This window comes from Pteropus vampyrus, unplaced genomic scaffold, assembly GCF_000151845.1.
Source record: "Pteropus vampyrus isolate Shadow unplaced genomic scaffold, Pvam_2.0 Scaffold6, whole genome shotgun sequence".
NCBI classification, from domain to species: domain Eukaryota; kingdom Metazoa; phylum Chordata; class Mammalia; order Chiroptera; family Pteropodidae; genus Pteropus; species Pteropus vampyrus.
In genome coordinates this window covers 855,577-880,058 of record NW_011888787.1, presented here as the reverse complement: position 1 = coordinate 880,058, position 24,482 = coordinate 855,577, and the positions used below count along the sequence as shown (strand labels likewise).

The 24,482-nt window shown below is 43.4% G+C and overlaps 1 protein-coding gene across 1 annotated transcript in view; it reads left to right on the top strand.

The window, feature by feature from the left end:
• Window positions 1-24,482, top strand: part of LOC105297809 (myomegalin-like) — a 64,753-nt gene that overhangs the window by 12,682 nt on the left and 27,589 nt on the right. The window contains 10 exon segments of the mRNA XM_023535310.1: window positions 46-225; window positions 1,115-1,309; window positions 3,749-3,916; window positions 4,080-4,161; window positions 5,466-5,557; window positions 7,825-7,941; window positions 8,259-8,396; window positions 9,172-9,284; window positions 10,337-10,464; window positions 20,307-20,395. Of these exon segments, the coding sequence (XP_023391078.1) occupies window positions 46-225; window positions 1,115-1,309; window positions 3,749-3,916; window positions 4,080-4,161; window positions 5,466-5,557; window positions 7,825-7,941; window positions 8,259-8,396; window positions 9,172-9,284; window positions 10,337-10,464; window positions 20,307-20,395 (1,302 nt within the window).

Here is a 24,482-nt window from a genome sequence, read left to right as displayed (position 1 = left end):
AGTGGGTGGCCCTTTGACTCACAGTTGCTTTCCTTGTGACCATAGAGTCTGGAGAGTCTCCTGAGGGCCAAAGGCCTGGAAGTGGAACAGTTATCTGCTACCTGTCAAAATCTCCAGTGGCTGAAGGAAGAAATGGAAACCAAATTTGGCCGTTGGCAAAAGGAACAAGAAAGTATCATTCAGCAGTTGCAGACGTCTCTGCACGACAGGAACAAAGAAGTAGAGGCAAGACTTTAGTTAACTTAGAGGCACTTGGTTTAGTGATTACATAACTCCGTCTCGGAAGAGGGTTCTTGAAGTCTGGAGTCAGTGACCCAAGTCTCATTCCACTCTGTGCCGAGACAAGTCATTGGCTTTCCCTCGGACCTTTGTCCCTACACCTGTAAACTCACGGAGACAATTATCTTTCTCAAAGGAATTATGTGAAAATCGATGAGATCTAAAAATGCACCTCCGATATGAAAGCTAACCTTTAGTAGTTAGGGTGCTCATGCTGTGTAGGTACCATTTTAAGAGCCTAGTGCATCTTCCGAATCCTCATAAGTCTGTGAGGTACATACTTTTATTCCTCTTTTACGGATAAGTTAACAGATTTCCAACGTGAGGTGACTTGTCCAAAGTGAGATCGCCGATCAGTAGCAGAGCCAGCGTGCAGCCCAGGCAGCGCGGAGCCACGGTTTTAACCACCGACTGCCTCTGGGTGTGGAAATAGGAGCTGTACCACTGTGCTAAAAAATGCGGCGCTCGTCGTTCTTTTTCAGCGTATTTTTTGTCCCACCCATGAAGTTACACTGGGGGAGAAAATAAATGAATGAACCGAGTGTTCATTGATTCTCATTTAATAACTATTATGTGTCCTGAGCAAATAGGGAAAGGCCTTATTTCACAAAACAATATCTAAGTTGCATCTATAACAGTGAAAAGCCTTTCTGTATTGTAGTGTTCATTCACTGAGCACATATTTACAGCCTCCTGTGTGCTAGATCCAGGTAAACAGAACTAAATAAGATATACTTGCTCTTCAGAATCTCACAGCTCCTCCTGTAGTACAGTCTACCCTTCGTAGTAGAGGCGATTCTTTCCTTCAAAACTTACACTCTTTCTTCTGTCTTAGGATCTCAGTGCAACGCTGCTCTGCAAACTCGGACCAGGACAGAGCGAGATTGCGGAGGAGCTGTGCCAGCGTCTGCAGCGGAAGGAAAGGGCGCTGCAGGACCTCCTCAGTGACCGAAACAGGCAAGCAGCGGAGCACGAAGTGGAGATTCAGGGCCTGCTGCAGTCTGTGAGCGCCAGGGAGCAGGCGAGCCAGGTGAGGGCTAACGCGCAGACCGGAGGAGCGTCCCTCAGCACGTTTGTAGTCTGCGCGTAGGAAGCCTTTGAACCTCGTGATGTGCGTTTATGTCCTTTTACGGTCTATTCTTTTAGATTTTTTCATTGAGTCTGTTAACTAGACTACAGTTTTACATCGTTCATCGAAGTGTGTAATATTTTTAGAACACTTTGTATTGGAACGGTGCCTGAACAGTACATGTTCCCGCCCGTCAACTTCATGTCTATCTTATTTTCCTTAATATTCTGATAATTTTGAAAGAAAGGAATAGGGAGTTCTGGAATGTTTTGATTTTGATTCTAAATTATCAAGACTTGAGTGATAGTTTGTATTTCCAGCCAGGGTGTGGGAAAACTTAAACTTCACATATTTTCTCTTAATCTTTGTAAAATCTGAGTGATCTTAAGAGAAAAAAAAAAAAAAGATTGTGTTTTTCAAAGCCACGATGAGAATATATAATCTCTTAATAACGTGGGGTAAGTTAATCTCAAAATAATGGTACACAGGTATTTCAAAAGTAAATTCCTAATGTCTCCTCATTCTCGTATACCTTCCTCCCCCAGGCTGGAGACCGGCATAGTTGACTTGTGCCGCATTTCAGGGACCAGTCACTTAAAATCTCCGTAGGCAGTTTTTAGAGAGAACTAGATTCTTACCATCTGCCTGCGTTACCTAACCATCACGTTTCTAGTGCCTCTGTATATAATGGAGCGCTGACGTTCCACTCCTCTAATTCTCAGGCCCACTGAGTAAATACACATTTTGTCAGAAACACGCTGCCTCGTGCCGCAGAAATGGCTTCTGTGATGTATACCTAACAAAACCTTTGCGAGCTATTCAAGTCTCTGGCAAGAGCCTAATAAGTCTTTATATGAGTTTTCTTTTTAACCCCTTCGTTATTTGAAAGAATTAGTCTTATTACATCTCAGAAAGAAATACTGTAGGCCGCTGGCAATAAAATAATGGATCCTAGGAGATGACGGAAATGGCAGAAGAGCCCCAACGCGAGAGGAGCAATGGCTGCGTTCTTCAGATCTGCTTCTCAAATTTTACATGCAGAAGAATCCCCTCGGTAGCTTTTTAAAAACATGGATTCCCAGGCTCATCTCAGAGATAGAAATTGGCAGGTAGACAGGGTGGGGGGGACTCATGAATTTACGTGTCTGACAAGCTTGCAGGTGATGGTGAGGCTGCTGGTCCATGGACCACACTGGGAGGAGCACTGCCCAAAACAGCACTGCTAGGAAGAGAACACCAAGGCACATACGGGACACAAGAGCTTATATGTTATTCATTTTGTTCTATACCGTAATTTTTACAGAGATTTTTTTTATTAAGGCAAATTAATAATGGATTGTTACCTCTAACACGGTTATGTCTAAATCCCTAAGTCGCCCAAATATTATTTATTAAAAATGGAGTTATTCTCTTATTTCTGTTAGAAATTATAACAGGAGCCCAACTTCTCATTGAAAATAGTAGTAATTCTTCTCAGAGGCAGTTGGTGCTGTGATACAGTTAACCGAGTTTCGATTCATCATCTTACACCCCTAGTAATTTTCACCTTAGTTTATTATTTCCAGATTTTCTGATGAAATGCAGACTTTTACGTAGTGATAGTCACAAGTAATGTTCTGGATCTTTTTCTTATTCCATCATCCATCTTTGAAAACTATGGGATTTGAAGTGAAATCAACTGGGTTTGGTGGTTTTGAGGTTTAGATTCTCCTGATCATATGATCTGATGCAAAAGTTTCTGTGTAATCGATTCATTCAGTAAATATGTACTAAGTGCTTCCTTTGTGCTGGACACTGTTCTGGGTCCTTGGGATTCAGCACTGAACAAAAGCATCACAGTACTTGCCCTGAGAAAATTTATATCCGGCTGGGAGAGAGAGAGACAGTAAATATATATTAGATAATGGTAAGTATATGGTAAAGAAATTTGGCACAAGGAGACTTGGGAGTAAAGAAGAGATTACTGTCTTGATAGTCCGTGTGGAGAAGGCCAATCTTACAGGATAACTGTGGCAGAGACCCGAAGGGAGCAAAGCAAACAAGAGTTAGGGCGAAGAACGTCCAGGCCAAAGGCACATGCCCCAGAGTAAAGAAAGACATCTCTTATCCCAGTCCAAACCACCGCCATGACACTTTAGTCTGACAGAGTTCTAGCAGAACCAATTTCAGATTATTTGATCTTTAATAGTTTTGTTATATTCAGTTTTTCCAGTATTCTGCCTATGAGAGACTTCCTTTCCACTCTTCGACTGTGTTTTCCCCTATAAACTGAAAGCAAAGAAACTATTTTTTAGGGTCCCTCTGGCTTCATAAACAGTCGGCTTCTAACGAATGACATCGGAACACAAAGTCTGTTTTATTAGAGTATCTTTCTAATGTTATGTTTGATTTCTTTACTAGGCTGCTGCAGAAAGGATGGTACAAGCCCTAATGGAAAGAACTTCAGAATTACAGGCCCTGCGCCAGTATTTAGGAGGGAAAGACTTCACGGTGTCCCAAGCACTCATCTCTAACCAGCCAACTGAAGTCACCTGCATCAGCCCCCATCTAGGGGAGCAGATTGACCAAGTAAGAACTATGGACTTGTGTAGATACTCATGCCAGCGGCATTTGCTTTTTATATTTGAAGCATAAGTTTGATCATTTTAATGCTGAGTCGTGTGAGAACACCCCCAAGTCCTTGTCATGGTTCCTGCATCTTCCTAAGTCCCCCAACTCTTCCAATTTTTAGGGTTCAGTGCATTTACCCTCCGGAGGTGATAACAGTCCACTGACTGCCAAAGGGGATACCAGCTTGCCCAGGCCCTCCTTAGGTAAGTATCGGGTTTCATTTCCTGAAGGGACGTCTGTCTTTTCTTCCTAGAATTCTCTGTTAGTAGGTTTGGCCAAGACTCTCTTCCCTTCCTACTGTCATGGAAAAAACAAGTTCAGATTCCCCCAAGAGGGAGAGGCACGTCTGTTCTCGGAGAACTGCCCTTACCTTGAGTCGAGGTTACTGCTCCGGGTCCACAGTGTGGCCCGGGGAAACTGCGTCATAATTTTCCTCTTCAGACAGCTTCACAGGGCTTCAGATGCAGGAGGCAGAGTTTCCAAACCTGCATAGCAGGACCACGGGCCTCGCACCTCCTCCCGGAGATCTTTTCAGAAGGCCGAGGATACTGTCACTTGACGTCACCTACATACCAGTGTCGGGAGAGGCAGGCAGTGTACATTGAGTTATTTGCCAGGCTCAGCTCCATCCAAGGGATGGTCATAGGCCTCGACCTCCCTAAAAACAACCCAGTTCTGTGCGTGGCGGGAGCAGAATCCCAGTGGAAACTGGGATTAGAGTGTGACCTTTGCAGAACAGCATGTTGGGTCCTGGGGTAGTTTCGAGGAAGACATTGCCCTTCCAAAAGGTGGGACTTGCCAGGACGAATGAAGTGGGGACTGTAGTCCCGCGAGAAGAAAGTTTGCAGACTTAGGGAATTAACTCAGGATTTTTTAATGATATTAAGAGTATAAAAACTAAGCATCTATGTTATAGTGTAGGGTTTTCTGGAATTCCATAAATAGGTCATACAAGTAGTCATTTTTTGCATAGGAAAACTATGCTAGCTGAAGAGTAAAGAATACTAGATTTATTTAATTTACTGCCTATTTTAACCTTTTCTTAAAAAGTAACTTCCTCCAGTTTTTTATTTTGCAAATTTCAAACCTGTAGAAAGTGTCAAAAATAGTACCTTGAATACCCCGATACATTTGCGTTATTTCTTTGTACGTACACACACAGATATTCTTTTCTGAACCATTTAAAAATTACTGCAGACATCATGACACTTTGCCCCTAAATTCTTCATTATGTATTTCCTGAGAACAGGGCATTCTCCTACGTAACTGCAATGTAACTTCACATAGAAAATCTAACCTTGATGTGGACACACTGTGATTTACTCAGTCTTTTTATAGGCATTTAGGCGGCTTGCAGTATTTTGCTTTTACCAATAATGCTGCAAAGAACAACCTGTGCATTTATGTTTTTTTATTTTTTATCCTCAGAGTAAATTCTCAGAAATGAGGCAGGAGGTATCACATTATGTCAATAGTGATTAAAACCAGCCCTGGTTTTCATTTTTAGGGGACTCGGATGCAGTTGCGGGGCTGGAAAAAGAACTGAGTAACGCCAAAGAGGAACTTGAACTCATGGCTAAAAAAGAAAGAGAAAGTCGAGTGAGTGTTTTAGTCATACCTAATTTCTAAATTCCTATTTTTTCTTTCAAAATAATTTTTATTTAAAAGAGTACAGTTCTCCAAGTATAATCTCTGGGTCCAAATACCAGGTATGCCTTTTTTTTTTTTTCTGGAGAAAAATATAAGTCACTTCATATACACATTATGCTCTCGTTCTTATAAATGGGGACTGTTAAAGCTTTTTAAGAGCTGAAGTAACACAGCTTTCTCTGCCCATTGCTAACCAGAATAAAATAATTGTGAAGTATTTGTGAAAAAATGAAGTTCTGTATAACTGCTGCTTAGAATTATGCCATTAGATCTATCAAAATTGGTTTTGGAAACAGAACAAGAAAATTTGAGAATAATCAATGATGTTTATCGAGTACTTACTCTATGCAATCAATGTACTGTACTGGGTACTTAAATTAGCGCTAATACTTACAACTCCATGCAAAGTAGGTGATGTTGGCCCTGTTTTATAGATGAAGCTGAAAAGCTGACTTTTTAAAACATGGAAGTGGGGAATAGTCTTATAACTAAGAAATGCCAAAGCTAAGATTTAAACTCGGGTCTTTTGTGACTCAAAGTGCTTTCTAAGAAGTCATTTCCTGGAGCAGATAGTTTTCCCCATCCTTACGCTCTATTTCTGGCGGTAGAGTTTCCCTCCGTTTTCTTAGAAGAGGCCCCTCAGCCTATGGAATCTTCCCCTCTGCCTCCCTGTGCAGCGAGTCGTGTGTCCAGCTCCGATGTAGAAGGAATGTTAAGGCCACGGTAGGGCATTACAGACAATGGTAGACGACCAGTCAGCACCATGGGACCCAGCGTCCAGGTCAGCCAGCTGGTCGGGGCAGCTCCTCAGCTTTGCCTTAGTCCGATCCATAGCACAACACCTGTGTTCATATTTGCGATGAAATTATCTTATCGTACCTCTTAATTTCTCTTTCCATACCATGTATCTCCTTACTAGCAGCCTCAGGTTATATGACTTAAGTTATGAGGATATGAAATTGTGTGCTTTTTGAAAAATACCAGTTTTAAAAATCTCCTAGTTCCAACCCCCTTTTCTTTTGGTTCTGCCCTAGCTGTCATCTGATTACTCATGTCAGATGTTTTAGTTTCCACATGCCGTTCCTGTTTTTCTCATATGTATTCAATTCATAGTAATGTTACTTTTTAGTTTGGCCTTTTTTTCAGGATTGTAAACTTATAATGACTATAAATGGATATTTGAATGAATTATAAATAGCTCTGTCGCTTCCCTTCATGTGTCCTTAATCAACTACCAACTTCTCAGTTCAGTTCCACTAGATACATCATTACTTTCTTTCTAATATTAAGTATTTACCAAAAGCCATGTAGAGTTTCCCAGATTTTTAACATTCCACCTACTGTCTTGAGGTAATAGTAGTAGTGATGGTAGTTTTCATTCATTGATTTCCTGCTATGTGCCAGGCAGTTTAAATACATTTTCTCTATTCTCAAATAGCCCTGTAAAGTAGATGTTGTTCCCATTTTACAGTGGAGGGAACTGAAGCTCAGTTTAAATGCCTTGTCAGGGAGATTATGCCACGATTTAAAACCCACGCATGTCTGATTGCAGACCTTTGTCTTGCTCCAATTATGTTTCTTCCTTATGGTTATCAGTGAACTTTGTTACAATAAAATATTTCTCATTTTCTGGTGAGGAGACATGGAAGATACAGGACTGGAAGTTTAGGGCACACAGTGCTAGTATTCGGTGGGACTTCTTCGCAGGTGGTGGCGAGTTCTTCCATCTGGGGGCGTGTAATGTTCATTGGTCTCTTGTGATGTCAGCAGCTGTTGATGCTGGATGGCTGTTTCCATCAATTCACTAAGGGGTGCAAAGTGGAGGTTTTTCTATCATTTTTTTTCATTTGTTAGCTGAAATACTTATATAAAGAAAAACTTCATCTATTCTTCTGTCTGTTAATGTTGCAAGACCAGCCCTTCAAGTATCATAAAAAATTCATTGATTAAACAAGTTGTGACACGTTACAGTGTTAACCAAACTGGACGACATCAGTGAAACCCCTTTGCAGCCCCCCGCCACAACACCCTTTGGTGTCGCACCGCGTGGTTTATAGATGCGACCAACCCAGTAGAGCATTTTCAGGTTCTAGTTTTCACTTGCGTTGCCGGCTGCGTTGGGATAATATGCAACACCGTTCGCCTCATCGTTGAAACGTAAATGTGGTAGGTGTGCTTTCTCTGCCCGCTGATGTCAGGATCCCTTCTGCCCGCAGATGGAGCTCTCTGCACTGCAGTCCATGATGGCCATGCAAGAGAAGGAGCTGCAGGTGCAGGCTGCCGACCTGGAGTCCCTGACCCGGACCGTGCAGATTAAAGAAGACCTCATAAAGGTCCTTCAGACTTTTTAAGGAGCGTCAGAAGTCGTTAGACGCAGAGTACGCGTAGGGCATCTGCAAACAGCACCTGGATGCGCTGCGTCCCTTGGCTGGTGCTCGTTGTTTCTTTGATACGCTGTTAGACTGAGTCTCTTGATGTTATCATGTTCTCTTTGACTTGCATCAGAGTTGCTGAGGTTTCAGAAAGAGTATATCGTTGTCTCCATATGGCTGATCAGTATCATGCCTGAAAGTATCGGAGACTATTTTAGGAGCGTTCGCCCCTTGGCCGAGTAGTACTTTTATTACTAGTCTTGTTTTTTGACTTCTAGGACCTGCAAATGCAACTGGTCGATCCCGAAGACATACCAGCTATGGAACGCCTGACCCAAGAAGTCTTACTTCTTCGGGAAAAAGTTGCTTCAGTAGAATCACAGGGTCAAGAAGCTTCAGGAAACCGAAGACAGCAAGTAGGTTATTAGAATACAAACCTGATTTTTAGTGTGAACTAAACAATGGAAAAGATGAACCATGTTCAAAATTTTCCCAATTTGAAAAAAAGGAAAAGGAAAAGGAAAAACTCTCTGCCTCTGCCCCAGATTCTGTTGTAGATCCTATCCCATGTCTAACCTTTTTTTTTTTTCGATGCCAGACGTTTCAGAAAGACCCGCTTGCCTCTGCCACCTGGGTCCCTCATCCCCATCTTCTCTCTTGCTGCTTCCCTCGCTCCGATCTGGCTTTTCACTCTGCCAGTTCATGTAAACAGACCTGCTGGTTCTACACTAACAGCTTCTCTTCTTTATAGCACTTTTTATAGCTCACAGTGACAGATGCGATTGATGAGCATCTTTTCCCCCGACTAGCTAGAGAGTAAGCTTTTCCCCAGACCAGAGGCTGGCTCATAGAAGGGGCTCAGAAAATATTTATCGAATGAATGAATGAAGACCACTAGGAATTCCTCTTACATGTTTACTCCTTTCCCTTGGCCTCTTTCCCGTGCTTCTGGCTTCTCTCTCCTCTTTGTTCTCCTTGCTTCCATGTTTGATCTCTGCCTTACGGAGTTTTAAAAAAAGATAATGCACGTGAGATTGATTTGAAAACTAAAATACTATAGAAAGCTTAATTAAGTAACAAGCTAGTGCGTGGATTCAGTATGGGACATGCTGATACGTCCTTTTGGTCTCAGGATGCGCTGGCCTCGTGCCTCGTGTCTCCATTCCCGTGTTGCTTTCGCTCTTTCCCCAGTTGCTACTGACACTAGAAGGACTGGTAGACGAACGGAGTCGGCTCAACGAGGCCCTGCAAGCGGAGAGACAGCTCTACAGCAGCCTAGTGAAGTTTCACGCCCATCCCGAGAGGTAAACAAGCGACCGCACCTTCCTCCTCGTGTTCCTCACTAAGCGCAGGTGCTTATGATGTTGGAGAGGCGAGAAGAGGAGAGCAGAGGCAGTCACTGGGGCTGCCCTGTTTGCCATCGGTTGTGTGGATCGCTCTGAGCCAGAGCGTCGAAATCTTAAGTCAGGAATAGTGCTTATTCCTGCAGAACCAGGTGAGAAGACCTGACGGGTGTCTAGAACACCCTTGCGTGGAGTCAGTACACAGTGCGTGTTCCTCTTCTCCCAGCTGCCGGTCCCGGTAGGTTATGGTGGCTGATATCACCCCAGGGTCACTGAAAGCCATCGTGATGAATAATCTACATCCTATACCTCTTGATTTGGGGTCACGTATATTATGTCATTCTGATTCATTTTAAGCTCCCCTCCCCCCCTTTTTTTCATTTTGTTTTCCCTCTTAGCCCCTTTTTCTCTTTCCCAATTTTTATCCTTTTACTATTCGGTTTCTTCTGGTTTATTGTCGGGCTTAAAATTTTTTTCTTTCAACCTCAAGAAAGTGAAGGGAGAGGAAAGGTACTATACGACCACTCGATTGTGTTACTTTTTAAAGACTCTCTGGGCCTTTAGTCTCTGTGAACAGATTCCTGTTCAGAGCATTGTCAAGTCTGGTTAACAGATGAGAGAACAGATGCTTCCATAGCAGTCCTGCTAGGAAGCTTCAATTTGCATATAGTTTTTCCTGGGTTTTGGTATTTTTCAGAAAGTAACGCTCTTAGTCAAATAATGAAATTGCTCTTTTTTTGAGCTGTGGGGTATGAGATCAATCTCAGGAACTATAGTGTCACGTGAATCTCGGATAGAGGGACGAGCTGTAAAGGAAGGAGCAGGCTCTGCCGACCTCCCTGCAGTGCCCACAGCCCCACGATAAGATCGCGTGCGCTTCTCATGGCCTGGAGGACAGTGGCGTTAGGAAGCCTCGTGGCCCAGAGGGGCGTCGACGGCTCTTTGGGAGCCTGTGCAGACTCATTACCGCTGATGGCTAACCCATTTTCCTTCCGTATGGCATGTTTAATCAGCTCTGAGAGAGACCGAACTCTGCAGGTGGAGCTGGAAGGGGCCCAGGTGTTACGCGGTCGGCTAGAAGAAGTTCTTGGAAGAAGCCTCGAGCGCTTGAGCAGGCTGGAGACCCTGGCCGCCATTGGAGGTGGGGAGCTGGAAAGTGTGCGAGGTCGTCACAAGCATGCCTTCTGAGCACTGGCGGGTCAGACTGCAGCCCAGGATGGAAAACCTTGTTTGCACTAACCAGACAGAGCCTTGGCTGACTTTGGCAGAATTAAACGGTGACTTACTAATGCTAAAACTGGTACAATTAGCATCAACTACAGAGTGAAGCTCACTTAAGTCTACCTGTGTTTCACGGTACTTCTCTAAGTTGAATGGCGGAGGTCACGAAGTATATTTGCACATTTTAAATCATTCCATTTGAGTTTTCCTACCATGTTCATCCTTTTCCCTAGGTCCTCCTCCTGATTCCCTCATTGCTTCTGCGGCCAATAAAGTTTATTCCTCCCCCACTTTTCACAATCCATTTCATATGATCCCTATCATGTCAGAAATGCATGTGTGTGTATTATTTTTGCCATTCAAGCAACTCCTGTTTTTTGAGAGAGAGCAGTTCCCTAATCAAGGAAAAGCTTCAAGATGAGAGAGAGAGAGAAAGTCTATAAGAATGACTTTGCCAAAGTAGGATAACTCTTGTCAGAGGTAATCCAAGCCACGTCTCCCACGGCGGACTGCAGGTATTGGGGGGACCAGGTTAAAGGGCAGAGGCAAAGACTGTTCAGGCGTTTATAGTAAAACCTTTATCTCCGATATTGTTTCAGAGTTGATTATAGGATGACAGTGAAATCAGGTTAAATGCAGACTAAATTCCATTCAGATGTTTTTCTTTAAACCAAGGGTATGTTATTTAGTCAGCACATGACTTCAAGAAAGCTCTCAGGTCTTCCAGAATTCTCTATGTAAAATGATAATTTCAAATGAACGTCCCCCTTTAAATTTAGTATTTCACCAAAACAGTTGTTAGAGCCAGAAGAACGTATTGCTTGTATATTTTCATTTGCTAGTGGCATCAGATGGAGGCCTGTATTTTTCACTTTTTAGTGCTTATACGTTTCTCCATATTGAAATAGGTAATAGGTTTCAGGCTTGGAAGTGTTTGAATAGTTTAGAAAGAAATGTCACAGATCTGTGTTCATAGGTTTTGTCATTGTCTCGATGCTTTCTTACGGTGACAGGACAGATGTAAGGAAAGGGGCACTGGAGGTGGTATTTCTGGTGTCTTTAATGTCAAGAGTATAGAAAGGAACCAAGATTATTTGGAACTTTGTGGGTTCAACACCATGAGGTTTCTTATTTCTCAGGTTAGAAGCTGAGATTTCAGTTTTTAAACATGGAATTTGATGAACAGGGATTGAGGCTTTCTGGTACCATAAATGGGACCGGGTACCCTTTCTAAAGGTGGAACACAATGACTTTTCTGTTTGCCGTCCATATTTTACACGACGCTTTTATTTCTTTCACATTTACATGTCGACGTGGTTTGCCTTGCGTTCTCAATTCCAGCCCAGTTTCTGTAACCTTAGCCCTGCATGGAACAGCATCATTCGAGCAGAAGTGGACAGGGAAGAAAATGTTCTGGAGAAACACCTTAGAGTTTTCTGATGAAGCATTTTACAAAAGATTGACAGCCATAAGCCTTCCTCTTGATGGAAATGCTTTCCAGTTTTAATGGCCTCGGGGGGAAAAGGGTCATTAAAGGGAGGAGATAGGAAGTGTAAGCAGAACCGTCCACTTTTCTTAGTCTTCTAACCTTAGGAAACCCTTTCCTGCTCAAAGCTTTCTGTAACTTTCTAGAAGTAAGGAGGTGGGTAGTAGAGCTATAAACATGTCAGCCAACCAAAGACTAGTGTGTCATGTCACTACAAGGCACTTAGGAAATGTCTTCCCTAAATTTTACTAATAGACCGAGGAAGCTTTCTGAGTCTCCTAAGACTCAGCCATAGGGATTCTCGGGTTCTCTTGTTTCACAGAGATTAGAGAGATTTATGTTAATTACCACTCGGCTTCTATCAACCGCAAGCAAGAGTAGGCATTTCGCTTGGTATCTTGAACTTGCTAAATGTTAGAAGTATTGAGGTAGTTGGATGAATGAGAAACCCAACTTCCTGTCAAAAAATTCTCAAAATAGGGAGAAAAATGTAAATTCTGGTCCTGATTTGGATCCTGAAAAGACGGACTAACTTGTGCTATCATTACTTGTCTTTGGAAAACATTTTAGAAAGTTAAGTGATTCAGTGGCAAAGGATAAATTAAGAGTTTGATCTTACTGCTGTAGATGTGACTAAAATCCAGTACTAACTTTCTGGTTAGTACCTAGGACGAGGCTTGCAAACAGTAGTACATGGAGAGGGCTTGCCAGTCTAACATTTGGTGTGATAATTCGCCATCTTTTTAGAAAACACAATTCTGATAAATTTCGTTCTGTGACCCACACAAAGGCGACGCTGCGATTGACCACATCATTTCTATGATTATATTTAACATACTGTAACAGGGTTCCAGTCTCTCTTCAGAAGCCCAGATCCTTTCTTTTACTGGATTATTCTACCTTTGTAAAGCGTTTTAGATAAAGCATCGTGTGCTTTGCCTGTAGAGCCTTGTGCCTGAATAAAAAATCTGGAAAGAACAAATGAATTAAATTTTTGTCCAGGTCATGCTAAATCGGAAGCATAGAACTTAAACTGAGAACAATCCATGCGGATAGATCTCATTTCCTTTTTGAATAATAGCAAATGTGTAAAGGAATGGTTGTAAGAGGCCAAGATAGATTAAGTCCGTAGTTTTTAGAACTATAGAGTTGAAAAGGACTCCAAGGGGATTTATTTAGTGGGTGAAATGGAAGTCCTTTTGACAGATACTTCCCCTAAACTCTTTTCTGTTGCAAGTTTAAACTGTAGTATCGAAGTCTGATGGTTGTTAGTGCCTAGTATAAATAAACATTTTCTCGGTGTTCTTTTTCTAGATTTCTTGAAAACGTGCGATCAGGCTATTGTAATACTGTCAGCCTTTTAGTTGGGCAGGGTCTACTCTCATCCTCGCCCCTCCCTCCCCCCGCACTTCTCATCATTCCGTGTGGACAGCAGCAATGCTTTTAGTACTTCTTCCTTATTTGTATTTTTTAGAGATTCGTCAATGCTGTTATACATAGTAAGAGATCTATTAAAGATCAAGAAAATCTTGACCTGTATAGCTTCAAGTCGTTTCCTTAGAAGGTTCTTTAGTGTATTCTACTTGTACATTTTACACATAGATGATTGCTATGGCAGATAGGTATAAAAGACTTATCACTTTTAGGCTTATTTATGCTCCTAATTCAGTATCTGTATCTGGTGCTGAGAAATTTGACTTATAGCTTCAAAACAGTGCAAGAAAATTGATTTCGGGTCTCTCTGTTTCCGTCTTCCAGCTGGATCTAGAGGCCTCTGAGTAAAAGGAGCAAATCAGATGACACCAAAAATTCCTTCTGTCGTTGAGGAATAAAGGTTGACTGACCTACCTGAAGTCACTCCCTCGGGACCATAAGTCCTAGAGGGAAAATACTTTAATACCTTTGCTTTCCTAGAGCTAGTATAGAAAACTCGAGTTCCTGTCGATAGAATAAAGTCACTGTTTTCTGATTTCAGAATCTTTTTATATGAAAAGGTCACAGAATCTTCACATTTGACATCCCTGGAAACCTCAAGTTGTCTCTTCAACTAGGGTCTCAGTGGTAATCATACAGGTCTGCAGCCAACGTCTCGCGGAGAAATGTGACAAACTTCTTATAAAATGTTAGAAATTCACACACTTACCATTTTCTGTCCTGCCTTGTAGCAGTTGTACTTAACGGTAGAATATGTAAAATGAGCTTCCTTTTTCGGATAAAAACATCCTATGAGACGCTAGCCAGTGGAGGACTTTTCTCTCATTTTTTTTAGGTTAAAGCTCAGAGTTTTTCTCCCTTTGGTAGTATAGAAACATGTGTCCTGTAGAAAGAATAGCTAGGAATATGGAACTCTTATAAGGCAACCCAATAATAAAAACAGAAAGAATGAGTCAAATGGATGATAAATCAGTAATTTCTGTGGGGTAGTGGTTTCCAAGTTTTAGCACATCTTGGAATATGATTTAAGCTACTCTCTCACTAGACATTTGGAGCAAAAACTTTGGTAAACCATTTTCTTATGATACAAGACAAGCATGTTGCTATTAAGTAGTCTGAATATTACAGAAAGTAAGTCCTCGCCTTCTTTCTGTAGATTCACAGGACCAAGGTGAGTTTCCCAAGTGGAAAATCAGCATTGGAATTACTTTCCAGCCGAGGACAGAAAGTGGAAGGGAAGCAAAACTGTAGAGCTAACAATCATCATTTTACCAGATTTCGATTAAGAATAATTGATAAAGTGATGCACTGATTCTTTTTGCATGGTGTTCCCTTTCTGTCATTTAAAGTCAATTTCTGGAAATAAAAATCTATACCGTTTTCCTCTTGCTGAAGATGGAAGGATAAAATAGAAAGTTCAGCAACATTAGAAAATGCTTGACCCAAAATAATCTGGAGTGTAGTGGCAGTATGTACATGAACCCAATCAGCTTCCTCGTTCCCTTTAAGGAACTCATGACTGCCTAGCCAACGCATGGAGGTATTTTCAGTACATGAGTATGCAGTGCTGCTTTTTGTAATTTCCAAAACCATTGCTGTACAATGCCAACCTCTCTCTCAATCTGTAGACTTTAGAGGCATGTGTCTATACAGTATGCTTTAAAAATCAGGAACTTCTTTTTCCATGAAATGGTATCAGTTTGATAACAAAAGCAGCTTTTCTTTTATCACTTAAAGTTTTGATCCTAGGGCTGTAAAAAAAAATTAAAATGATTCATAACAAACGAAGGAGGAGGAAGTAACATGTTGAATGATCCAGTAACTTGGCTGATTTCCAGGACTATTTCCCAGTCAGAATAAGCTGTATATTTTCCTCTGGAAGCTCATGTCTTTATGGCACAGTGCTCTGTTAAACCGTGTTAACATCCAATGAAATGGACAGTGTACTTTTTTATACATAAGTGTTAGAATTTCAGCTACTTTAGTTGGGAAAAAAAATTGTTACTGATGCAATAAACGTATCAAAGGCCAAACAGTAGCAACTATTTGGTTTCATTCTGAAAAGACCAGAAAAGAAGTAGGGGAAGCTCATATCTTTTTTTTTCCTTATAGGAGAATCAGTCTATTGATCATTGTACTAAAATTCCCAAAGTGAGACTCTGGAATGAGTGAATGCCTTTGTATTTATTTAACTAACGGGAAGAAGAGAAAGAAACCTGAATTTTTCTGCTCTCCAGGAAGCGAGACTAAAGAAACAGCGTTATACTTCCCACAGAAGTGTGAAATGGACTTCTTTACCTTAAAAACCCTTTCTTGCTCTCCTTACGGCAGGAAAGGAGTAGAAAGCAGGATGAAGATTTGAGGGGCCAGTTGTCATGGTGGGAGGGAGGTGCTGTCCCCAAAAATGTTCCTGGAAAGGTTTCTTGTGTTCTTTGAGGGGGAAAGAAAAGAGAGCATGAGCGTGAAGAACTCCTTGACATTACAGAATTTTTAAAGTCACTGAAAACAGTTGCTTTCAGAATAAAGTACAAACTGGAAGGCTACTCAGGAGATGTTGCAATTGAAAGACAAAGATGCACCATAAAGGGGTTTGACCGCAGACAACAGTTTTCTAGCTACTTCTGAGATCTGAGCCTGTCTAGTTAAAGGATTTTATTTCTCAACAGAAGCTTATGCCGGGCTCTATGAAATCTTAAAGTTTTCTTACGGCCCAGAAGGGAATGAGTGCAGGTGAAACCGCAGAGTCTGGGAGGAGACTGCTTTTCTTTGATTCTCTGATAGGGCATCATAACACTTAAGTCCGCAGTGATGGTTCAGGGTCTGAACAGGTGAGAGTTCTGGCAACGAGCCCAAGGCAGAAGTAGGAGTGAGGCGCCCAGAGGACCTGGCCCCGAGGTGGGGGACAGCCAGGCACCCGGCACTGTCATTATTCATGCTGTAAAGTTTCGACTCTTTGCATCTTCTCAAAATTAGTCAAATGTGACTCCCGCCATGTTCTGAGTGCCCTTGTGGGAAAATACCCCGCCTTTTCTGTCGGTCACGTTTGCACGGCTTACGGGGGAGCAATGACTATAAAGCAGAATTCGGGGGCTCGTTACTGAAGAATTAAAATGACCCTTCGACTTTCCCTCGAAAGCTTATCCACCCGTGATGGAGTTTTGCGGCCATTGTAATTTGGCGATGAGCCCTAGGTGCGAAGCTCCTATTCAAAAGAGTTCATCCGACTTGACTTAAAACTCTGCCCTTCCTCCATCCTACAAAGCGGGGAGGACAGTATTTCCAACCTCGCGTTGGGGGAAATGGCTGTTGAGAGTGGAGAAGTTTGGATAGACACAGTCACAGTCACCCAGTTCCTGACGAGGTGTAAAATTCCCCTCTGCTGATTACACGGAGGGTCCAGGGCCTCCTTTATCACCCCTCAGCTTTTCAGCCTGAGCCCACTTCGGTTTACCAACAATAAGAAAACAAGAACATGGTTTAAAGGCAGCATTTACTGAGTGCGCCTGTGTGCCAAGCACTGTTCTAAGCACTTCAAAAGCAGCAAACCCTTGAAAGTTTACAAGTGCCTGGAGTGGCATGGACCACTGTTAACGCTAATTAACAAGTGACTAGTCGAATTATAGAAAGTTCATGACCTGCCTAAAGCCACATACCTAATGCCAGAAGTAGAAATCTAACCTAGACTATCTGTCTCCAGGGTCCATATTCTTAATAATTATGCCGTCCTTAACTTAAAAAACTCCACAAAAGTGTGAATTTTTGCCTCAGTGATAAAAAGAATATATGTACATAAGTCTGAAATTTCACCCAAGGATTTTATGGTATTTTATAGGTTCATTTTATTTCTGTGTACTTTATGGCCAGATAGCTGGTAGAAAATAATTTTCTAAGTCTGGAAGAGGAAGGTTTGGGTATCACCTCCTTACGTGTGGTTCAGATCCTGGAAACTTGCAAGGACCACAGTTTGAGAACCACAAGATTGAAGCTCAAATAAAAGTTTTAAATAAAATTTTCAGTCTAATGTGTAAAACGACCTTGGAGATAAAACCTGGAAAAGCAAATTAAATTTGAATGAGCAGATTCTTAGCTTAGAGATTCTAAAGGTGGCAAGCCATTTTATTTCGCATTTATCAAAAATAAGCAGTAGATACATTAATATAAAGCTTAGTACCTTTACTTAGAAAGTTAAAGTATTCCAGGTGAGTTCTGAAGACAGTGTTTTGTTGCCTTATAAAAATTTAGAAAGGGGTATTCGCCACAAAAGAAGCTCTTTTATAGGAAATAAAAAAACCAGAAATGGTAACAACAGAAAGGGGTGTCTAACTTATACATCGAACTTTGTATGGAATAACTTATTCATTGCAATATTTTCTATAACTTGTTAAAAACTTTATTCCACCCCTCAAACACATACACAAAAGCTTTCAGAATTCTAATTCAAATTGGAAAAAGGCTGAGCAACTCAAAGCTGCCCCCAAAGGAAGTAGCACAGACTATAAATGAGCTAAAAAAATAATAAGGAAAGCAAAAATCCCTATTTAGTGGAGTATCAGCATGAAATGGGCATGCTTGCTTGGTCCCCATTTAACCCCTGATGAGGTCAAAGCCATGGCATCCTGCTCCGGGAGAATTAGAGAGACAGCATTATCTAGAAATGCAGATGTGGCCTTAGGCCGTGGAGGTAAGTGGAGGGCAGAGCGATAGACAAATGCCTTCAGGACCAGTGACAGTCACCCACTCTATTCCCACTTATCTCACTCCCGGAACCTAGCGCGGGAATCATCTTGGGATGTGGGCTCAGCATGGCTCTGCAAGCCACCAGGAATGGCGTGGGGAAGAGGATGCTGACCTCACAGAGCTGAGCTTTCTTCAAGCTCAGAATCATTCTCCAGCCCAATGCCCAGAAGGGAAACGATGTGAATAGTGTGTTTTCTTAACCCATCACTGAGCGAGACAATTCATTTTTCTTTGCAGGATAAAAATTCGAAAGCATGCTATGTGATATGGATGTCCCGAATTGAATTAGCATCCTGGCTTCAGTGAGTTGCCAAGCAGCCAAAGCATAGGGAGCGTGCCCATGCTCCTGTATACAAGAAGTGCCCCTCGCGGGGTGCTTCTGGGGCTGGTTTAAGAGCAGCAGTGGGCACCCCTGACGCACACTGCCGGCGAGGGGCAGAGCTGCCTCCTTGCAAGCAGGGCCTTACTGAACAGGGCGCCACCTTGGTCCACAGTCAGCACAGCATTGAAGTGAAGACCAGGGAGTGAGTCATAGGTTCAGCTGCCTATTCGTACTTCAGTGAGATTGGCCTGGGCCGTTGCCAACACTCTGGCCTGAATTGGCAGATGCCAGGAGGTGGATGTAGGTGGCACTGCCCCTGTCCCCTTATCCACAGATGGCGGTGGATGCTCATTATGGATGTGGGGCTTTCCACCTGTGGATGTCAGAGTTCTGGGTAGGTCTTTAGTCTTGGAGGAAGAAAGAAAGAAAAAGATCTGATGTGTCACTGGAAGGAACAGTGAGTTGCCTCTGTCTAGAAGTCCAGTGACTTGAGTTCTTTTCATAGCTCTCGTCAGGACTAGCTGTGTGACAAGCCACCTAATCTCTCTGAGGCCCGGGTTACTACTCAGTGGTCAGAAGAGGAGTCCTAACAGATTGGTTGCCAAGGCCAAGGTCAGAACTAGATCTCAAGGTTGTCTAACTTGGGCAGGTTCTGTAGGGCTCAGGGAGTGTCGTGCTAGATTTCCTTTAGTGTTCAAATGAATTAACTTATGAATTCTTACACTTTCAGAAGAAATCTGTAATGTGGGCCACAGGTCTTATCTAAAATTGGATGTGCAGTGTTTTATTCTAACAGATGTGGAGAGGAAGAATGTTCTTGATTTGTGTTGTCTAATATGGTGGCCACCAGCCACACGCGGCTATTAAACTCTAAATTTCAATTAAATAAAGTAAAAATTTCAGTTCCTCGGTCACACTAGCCACATTTGAAGCGCTCGGTAGCCACGTGTGACTAGTGTCTCCTGCACAGGCAGCACAGGCATAGAATTTCAGAAAGTCTGTTGGTCAGCAATATTCTAGACCTTTGCCCAGACCACAGACGGCAGCTTCTTGTCCCTTAGTAACGGGCACAGATGGTTGTGCCCTGGGGTGCCTATGTCCATCTTTGGGGAGTAAAAGAATGGATTAAATTCCATTTGGACAAAGCAGTACAAGAAAAACCTCAGGGAAAGGGTGTTGAGAGAGATGGGGCAGGGGGCGGCTGGAGGAAGGAATGGGGAAACACGCAGACCATTCTGTGCCTTGAGTCTTCACTGGACCAGAGCCTTGGTAGGACAAGGGCCCCCAGAGAGATTGTCACCCATGCACGGCTGACGCCAACAATGGAAAAGCGTAAGGGGAGCCAGGGCGCCCTAACCCCAGGCAGGGCCTCTGTCAGCACCTGCTGGTCCCGTGGGGCCCGCGTCACAGGAGAGAGTGTTGCTGCACAGCCCGGCAGTGGCGGGCGGAGTGGGGACAGCTGAGACCCTCCGAGAATGGATGAGGGGTCACCGCTCAGACACTGTGCCCCTTAGGCACAGGTCTGCACTGTCAAAGCCAGCGCGTGTTTTGAGGCTGAAGCTTGGGTGTTAGGAAGACAGTGTTCGTGACACAGCGAGAAGGCTTTTCTGCAGATTTGGCACATCGGCTTCGCCTCCTCTGTCGGCCCTCCTGGCTAGGAGGCCATGTGCATGGTGGGGAAGGGAAGAAATCAGAGGCGGATGGCAGAGAGACGGTAATCTTAGCTGCCGTCTGGAAGCCACCTGTGAAGGGAGTCACCTTTCTCTTCTGGACTTACTTCCAGGCGCAGCTGCAGGGGATGACACGGAAGATGCCAGCACCGAGTTCACGGACAGCATTGAGGAGGAGGTCGCACACAGTAGCCACCAGCAAGTAAGTCCGAGTCAGGGTCTGGGGTCCCAGAGCGGACAGCTCACAGCCCTGTGAGGCTTGGTGGCCTCCTGCAGCCCGTGCGGGCCGAGAGCGAGCAGCTCGCTCTCTCTGTAAAGCGCTTCCCCGTCTCCCTGCCCTCTCTGAGCTTCCCGGCCACCTCGCCAACCTCTGTCCTCACTCCACTCCTCCCTACGACCCACCCCGCTGTTTCACTCCGTTTTCCCTACTCCTGCTTCCGGCCCCTCCCACCCACCTTCACCCCCACGTACCGTCTATAGCTGTAGCTTCAGGAGCATTTTTACCTCCAACAAGACCATGGACCCTTCCCCTCTTGGGCTTTGTCACTGAAACACACCACAGAAGACTGGGCATCACCGAAGGGCTGCGTGGGGAGGTGGCAGGGCCAAGGCCCTGCTCAGGAGAGTGCCCTCTGGGAAAACCCAAGAGGATCGGTACTGCCACAGAAGGGCTCATTGACAGCGAAGTCTCGTTCTACAAAAGAAAACTTTGTCGGGCAGCCTGACCAACCAGCCAGGTCACGACGTGTCAGCAACTGGCGGATGACGCTTCTAGAGCAAGCTCCTGCCGAGCCTGAGAACTTGGTACCTGAGGCTGGAAGGCTGTGCCCACCAACCACCAGCGAAGGTACAACCAAGCAAGTTCTCAAGCCCAAGAGCTGAGTGTCCTGGCCCTCGGGTTAAGTCGCCAAGAAGGTGACTCGCTCTCACTGGAACGCCCACGTGTCTCCACCTTGCCCAGTGATGTTTAGCAGTCACGTGTCCCAGACGGCCCGTGCCTACGACCCCGAGTCGTCGACGAGAAAGTGGATTTTTGGTATTTGTCCTTCTGCGGAAGCAGCTGGACTTTCCTAGCGATAGCGTCCTCGGGGCTGTTAGAACTGTAGGGGGCGTAAGGCCTCCTGGGTCTGTACGTCTTCTGCACGAGAAAAGAGGAGACATCTAATAGGCCAGCAAGAAGAGCCCAGGCGAGTGGCCTCCAAATCTCATGGTGGCCCTGGAGGACATGGGTGGGTGTCTGGAATTCCTCATGCCCTCCTCGCAGACCCTTTACCGTCCATCAAGACCCCTTTCTGTTGCCCTAGCTGAGCCCGACTCTACCTTCCGCCTTGAGTTTCTGCACGAGCTTCGCTTCTCTCTTTGCTTGGCCAGCTGCTGAGCTGTCCTAGCTGATGCTCGTAGCCTTAACTACGTACAGTGCAGATCCCACGGCCTCTCGTTTCCTGATTTCACTGAGGACTTGGATGAGCAAGAAGGACCTGCAAGGTGACCCAATATCCACCCTTAGGCAGAGCTAGGTTGGGAAGTCAGCAAGTCATTGATGGTTATTGCTACCGTGGGACAGGATTAACTGCAGAATAAATGAACAGGGGACACAGACATGAAGAGAGCCGGATTCTGATTGACGTGGTCTAAAGTATCCTGATGGTGCAAGTCCTTTGCTCTGATTCTTAGTGGCAGGCCACCTGGTTAGTAAAGTCATTGATTTCTCAATCTTCTTTCTTATAGAATAGCGTAGAGAAAATGACCTGAGCGTATTTGAGAGGGTCAGTTCAACCCAGAATAAACCTTTACATCAGGGCATTTGTATTTCCCTTGCAACGTCTGCCCTATTACTTGACATAAGAAGTAATAAATTCTGGGTTCAAAAAAACTGGATTGGGGCTCGACTCATGATAGACAACATACATACCTATTGGACGAAGAATATCCTGGGTAAGCCACATTTTGCTTTCCATCACCTTTCCTTGAGAATCAGATCTTCAGCGTTGGGTAAGAGGTGTGTGAAATCACTGTAAATTTACTTCGACTTGTCTGGAGCTTGAGGATGTCACTCTACCAATGAAATAAAGCTTGTTTTGCCATAACTGTTTCGTGTCCAGTTCTCAAAAATGTGTTTGCTTGTTTCCAGTGAAATGGTCCCTCAGGATTAGGTTCAGAGTTCCTCCTAGTTGTGTCCTTAGAAAGTTGACTTTATTCTTGACACAAAATTTCCTTCCTTCCTCAAGCAAGAACCACCTTTTGGCCACAGTAAATTGCTTCATCCTTACTTCTGAACTCACCCACCTTAGGAAGTCTAAGGTCCAGCCATGACGGTGATTTTCCCCAGGTACCGCCCACAGAATTCCATTCTTGATGAAATGTAGGATCTGTAATAAATATCTAGAAAATTCCTATGAAAGAAACTAGAGAAATCGATCATTGTCTTCCTTCATTCGAACTTGCGCAATGCAGAAAAGTTAATCAAGAATCAAGATTCAAATCGAAGGAGAGAAAAGTCGGCAGACTTAATGTGATGAACTTGAGAAAAGATCATTTTTATGCTCTTATTGCTCTCTGAGAACTAACTTTAGTGTGAGAGACGTGAAGCCATAGGGTAAAAAGAAAACAACTCTATTCAAACAAGAGTTCAGGTCTGCACACAGACCTCTGTGAGGGAAACGGAAGCCCAGCACACAACAAAGTTAAATTATAGCATGAATGCAATAGAACCGATGGATTAGGAAATGGAGAGAGAGAGAGATAGAGACAGAGAGAGAGAGAGAGAGAGAGAGAGAGAGACAGGGAGAGAGAGAACCTATGAGAGATGTAACTAACAATTAACCTAAAGGATTCCTACTACTATCAGGTGTTTTGGAAACCCCGGGGTTTTATTTGGGGGGAAAAAGAGAAATACTGGCTTCCCATAGATGATAAAGAACAATTCATAAAAGGCTAGATCTTGAATCACTTTTCATTTACATTTAAATTTTACATTTAAATTTTAAAGACAAGTTAGCCAAAATAAGCTTCCTTTGCCCAATAGGAAATAGGAAAACCCAATTAGTCTGGGAACAAATCAGATCTCAGTTTTCTCATTTTAAGGCGAGAGATTAGACCAGATGGCCATTATGGCCCTTCTGGTGTGACTATTCCATGGATATTAATTTTTTCTTTTTACAGAAAGTAAGTATATTTAAGTCAACAGAAAAAGATCATATTTATCGAGAAGGCACTTTACAAATGGGTGGAGATCATTAAAGTTAGACTTTATTTTTAAGCAGAAGGAACACTTAAGAACAAACGTACCCTTATTCAAAGCTGATGGCAGTGGGTACTTAAGTTAACTGCAAAGAGTTTATATAGAAAGATAACCTCACATAGTGTAAATGAGGGGTGAGGTCATCAACTTTCAAAAGTGGTTTGATCCAGTCCCCTTCCTTTACCTAAGTGCTTCGCGGCACAGGCAGAGGTGGCCCCCAGTCTAAGCCTGGCAGTAGAGCCATAGCAACAGACGTCCCAGAGCCCCGCAAGGCTCAGGCTCACACCCTGGGTGGGACTGGATCCCTAGGAATGAGCGACTGCTTCTGTGCATCTCCTCTGTGACACGGGCGTGCATGTCTTTGCGACCTCACCTGCTAGGCTGCTAAACGCCATTGCACGTGGCTTTGCGCAAAGCCAAGCAGCTCTATGAACTATCGATCCATTAGCATTCTTCTGGACCCTGTTCTGTTTAATATATTTGTGAGCTGCATGAAAAAATAAAGCATATAATTAACTCTACAAATTGTCCCTAATCAAGTGGCCACTACATGATTTATGGAGGGGCATGTACATATTTTGATGACTTTGATTATTGAGAAAGGATTCTATATAGCCAGAATGAATTTATAAGTGACAAGTACAAGTCACAATGTTTCGAGAGATAAAAGATGCCAAAGAACATGGCCCAGGAATAGCTGTGGGGAGAAGTGGGAAATTGGGAGGTCAAAATTGACCTGAAGTCGGGGTAAACCCCAAAATGCTGCCACCAAGAGGAAAAGGCAACATGACATCGGGATATAAGATTAGTATCGGCAGACAGGCAAATTCTCGTGCTAAAATAATCAGTCATACACTAAGTCGATTATCACATTCAGGTTTTACCCTCTTCACGCCTAAAAGTCTGGGAGAAACTGGAGAGGAGCCTAAGATAAACAAGAAGAAAGTCTAAAAGTTGAAAATTCTCCTTTGAGGAAAAACCATTCGAGCTGCTTTAGTTCGAACATTGAGAAGTAACTTCGAGAATATCCTAAAAAAAAAAAAAAAAA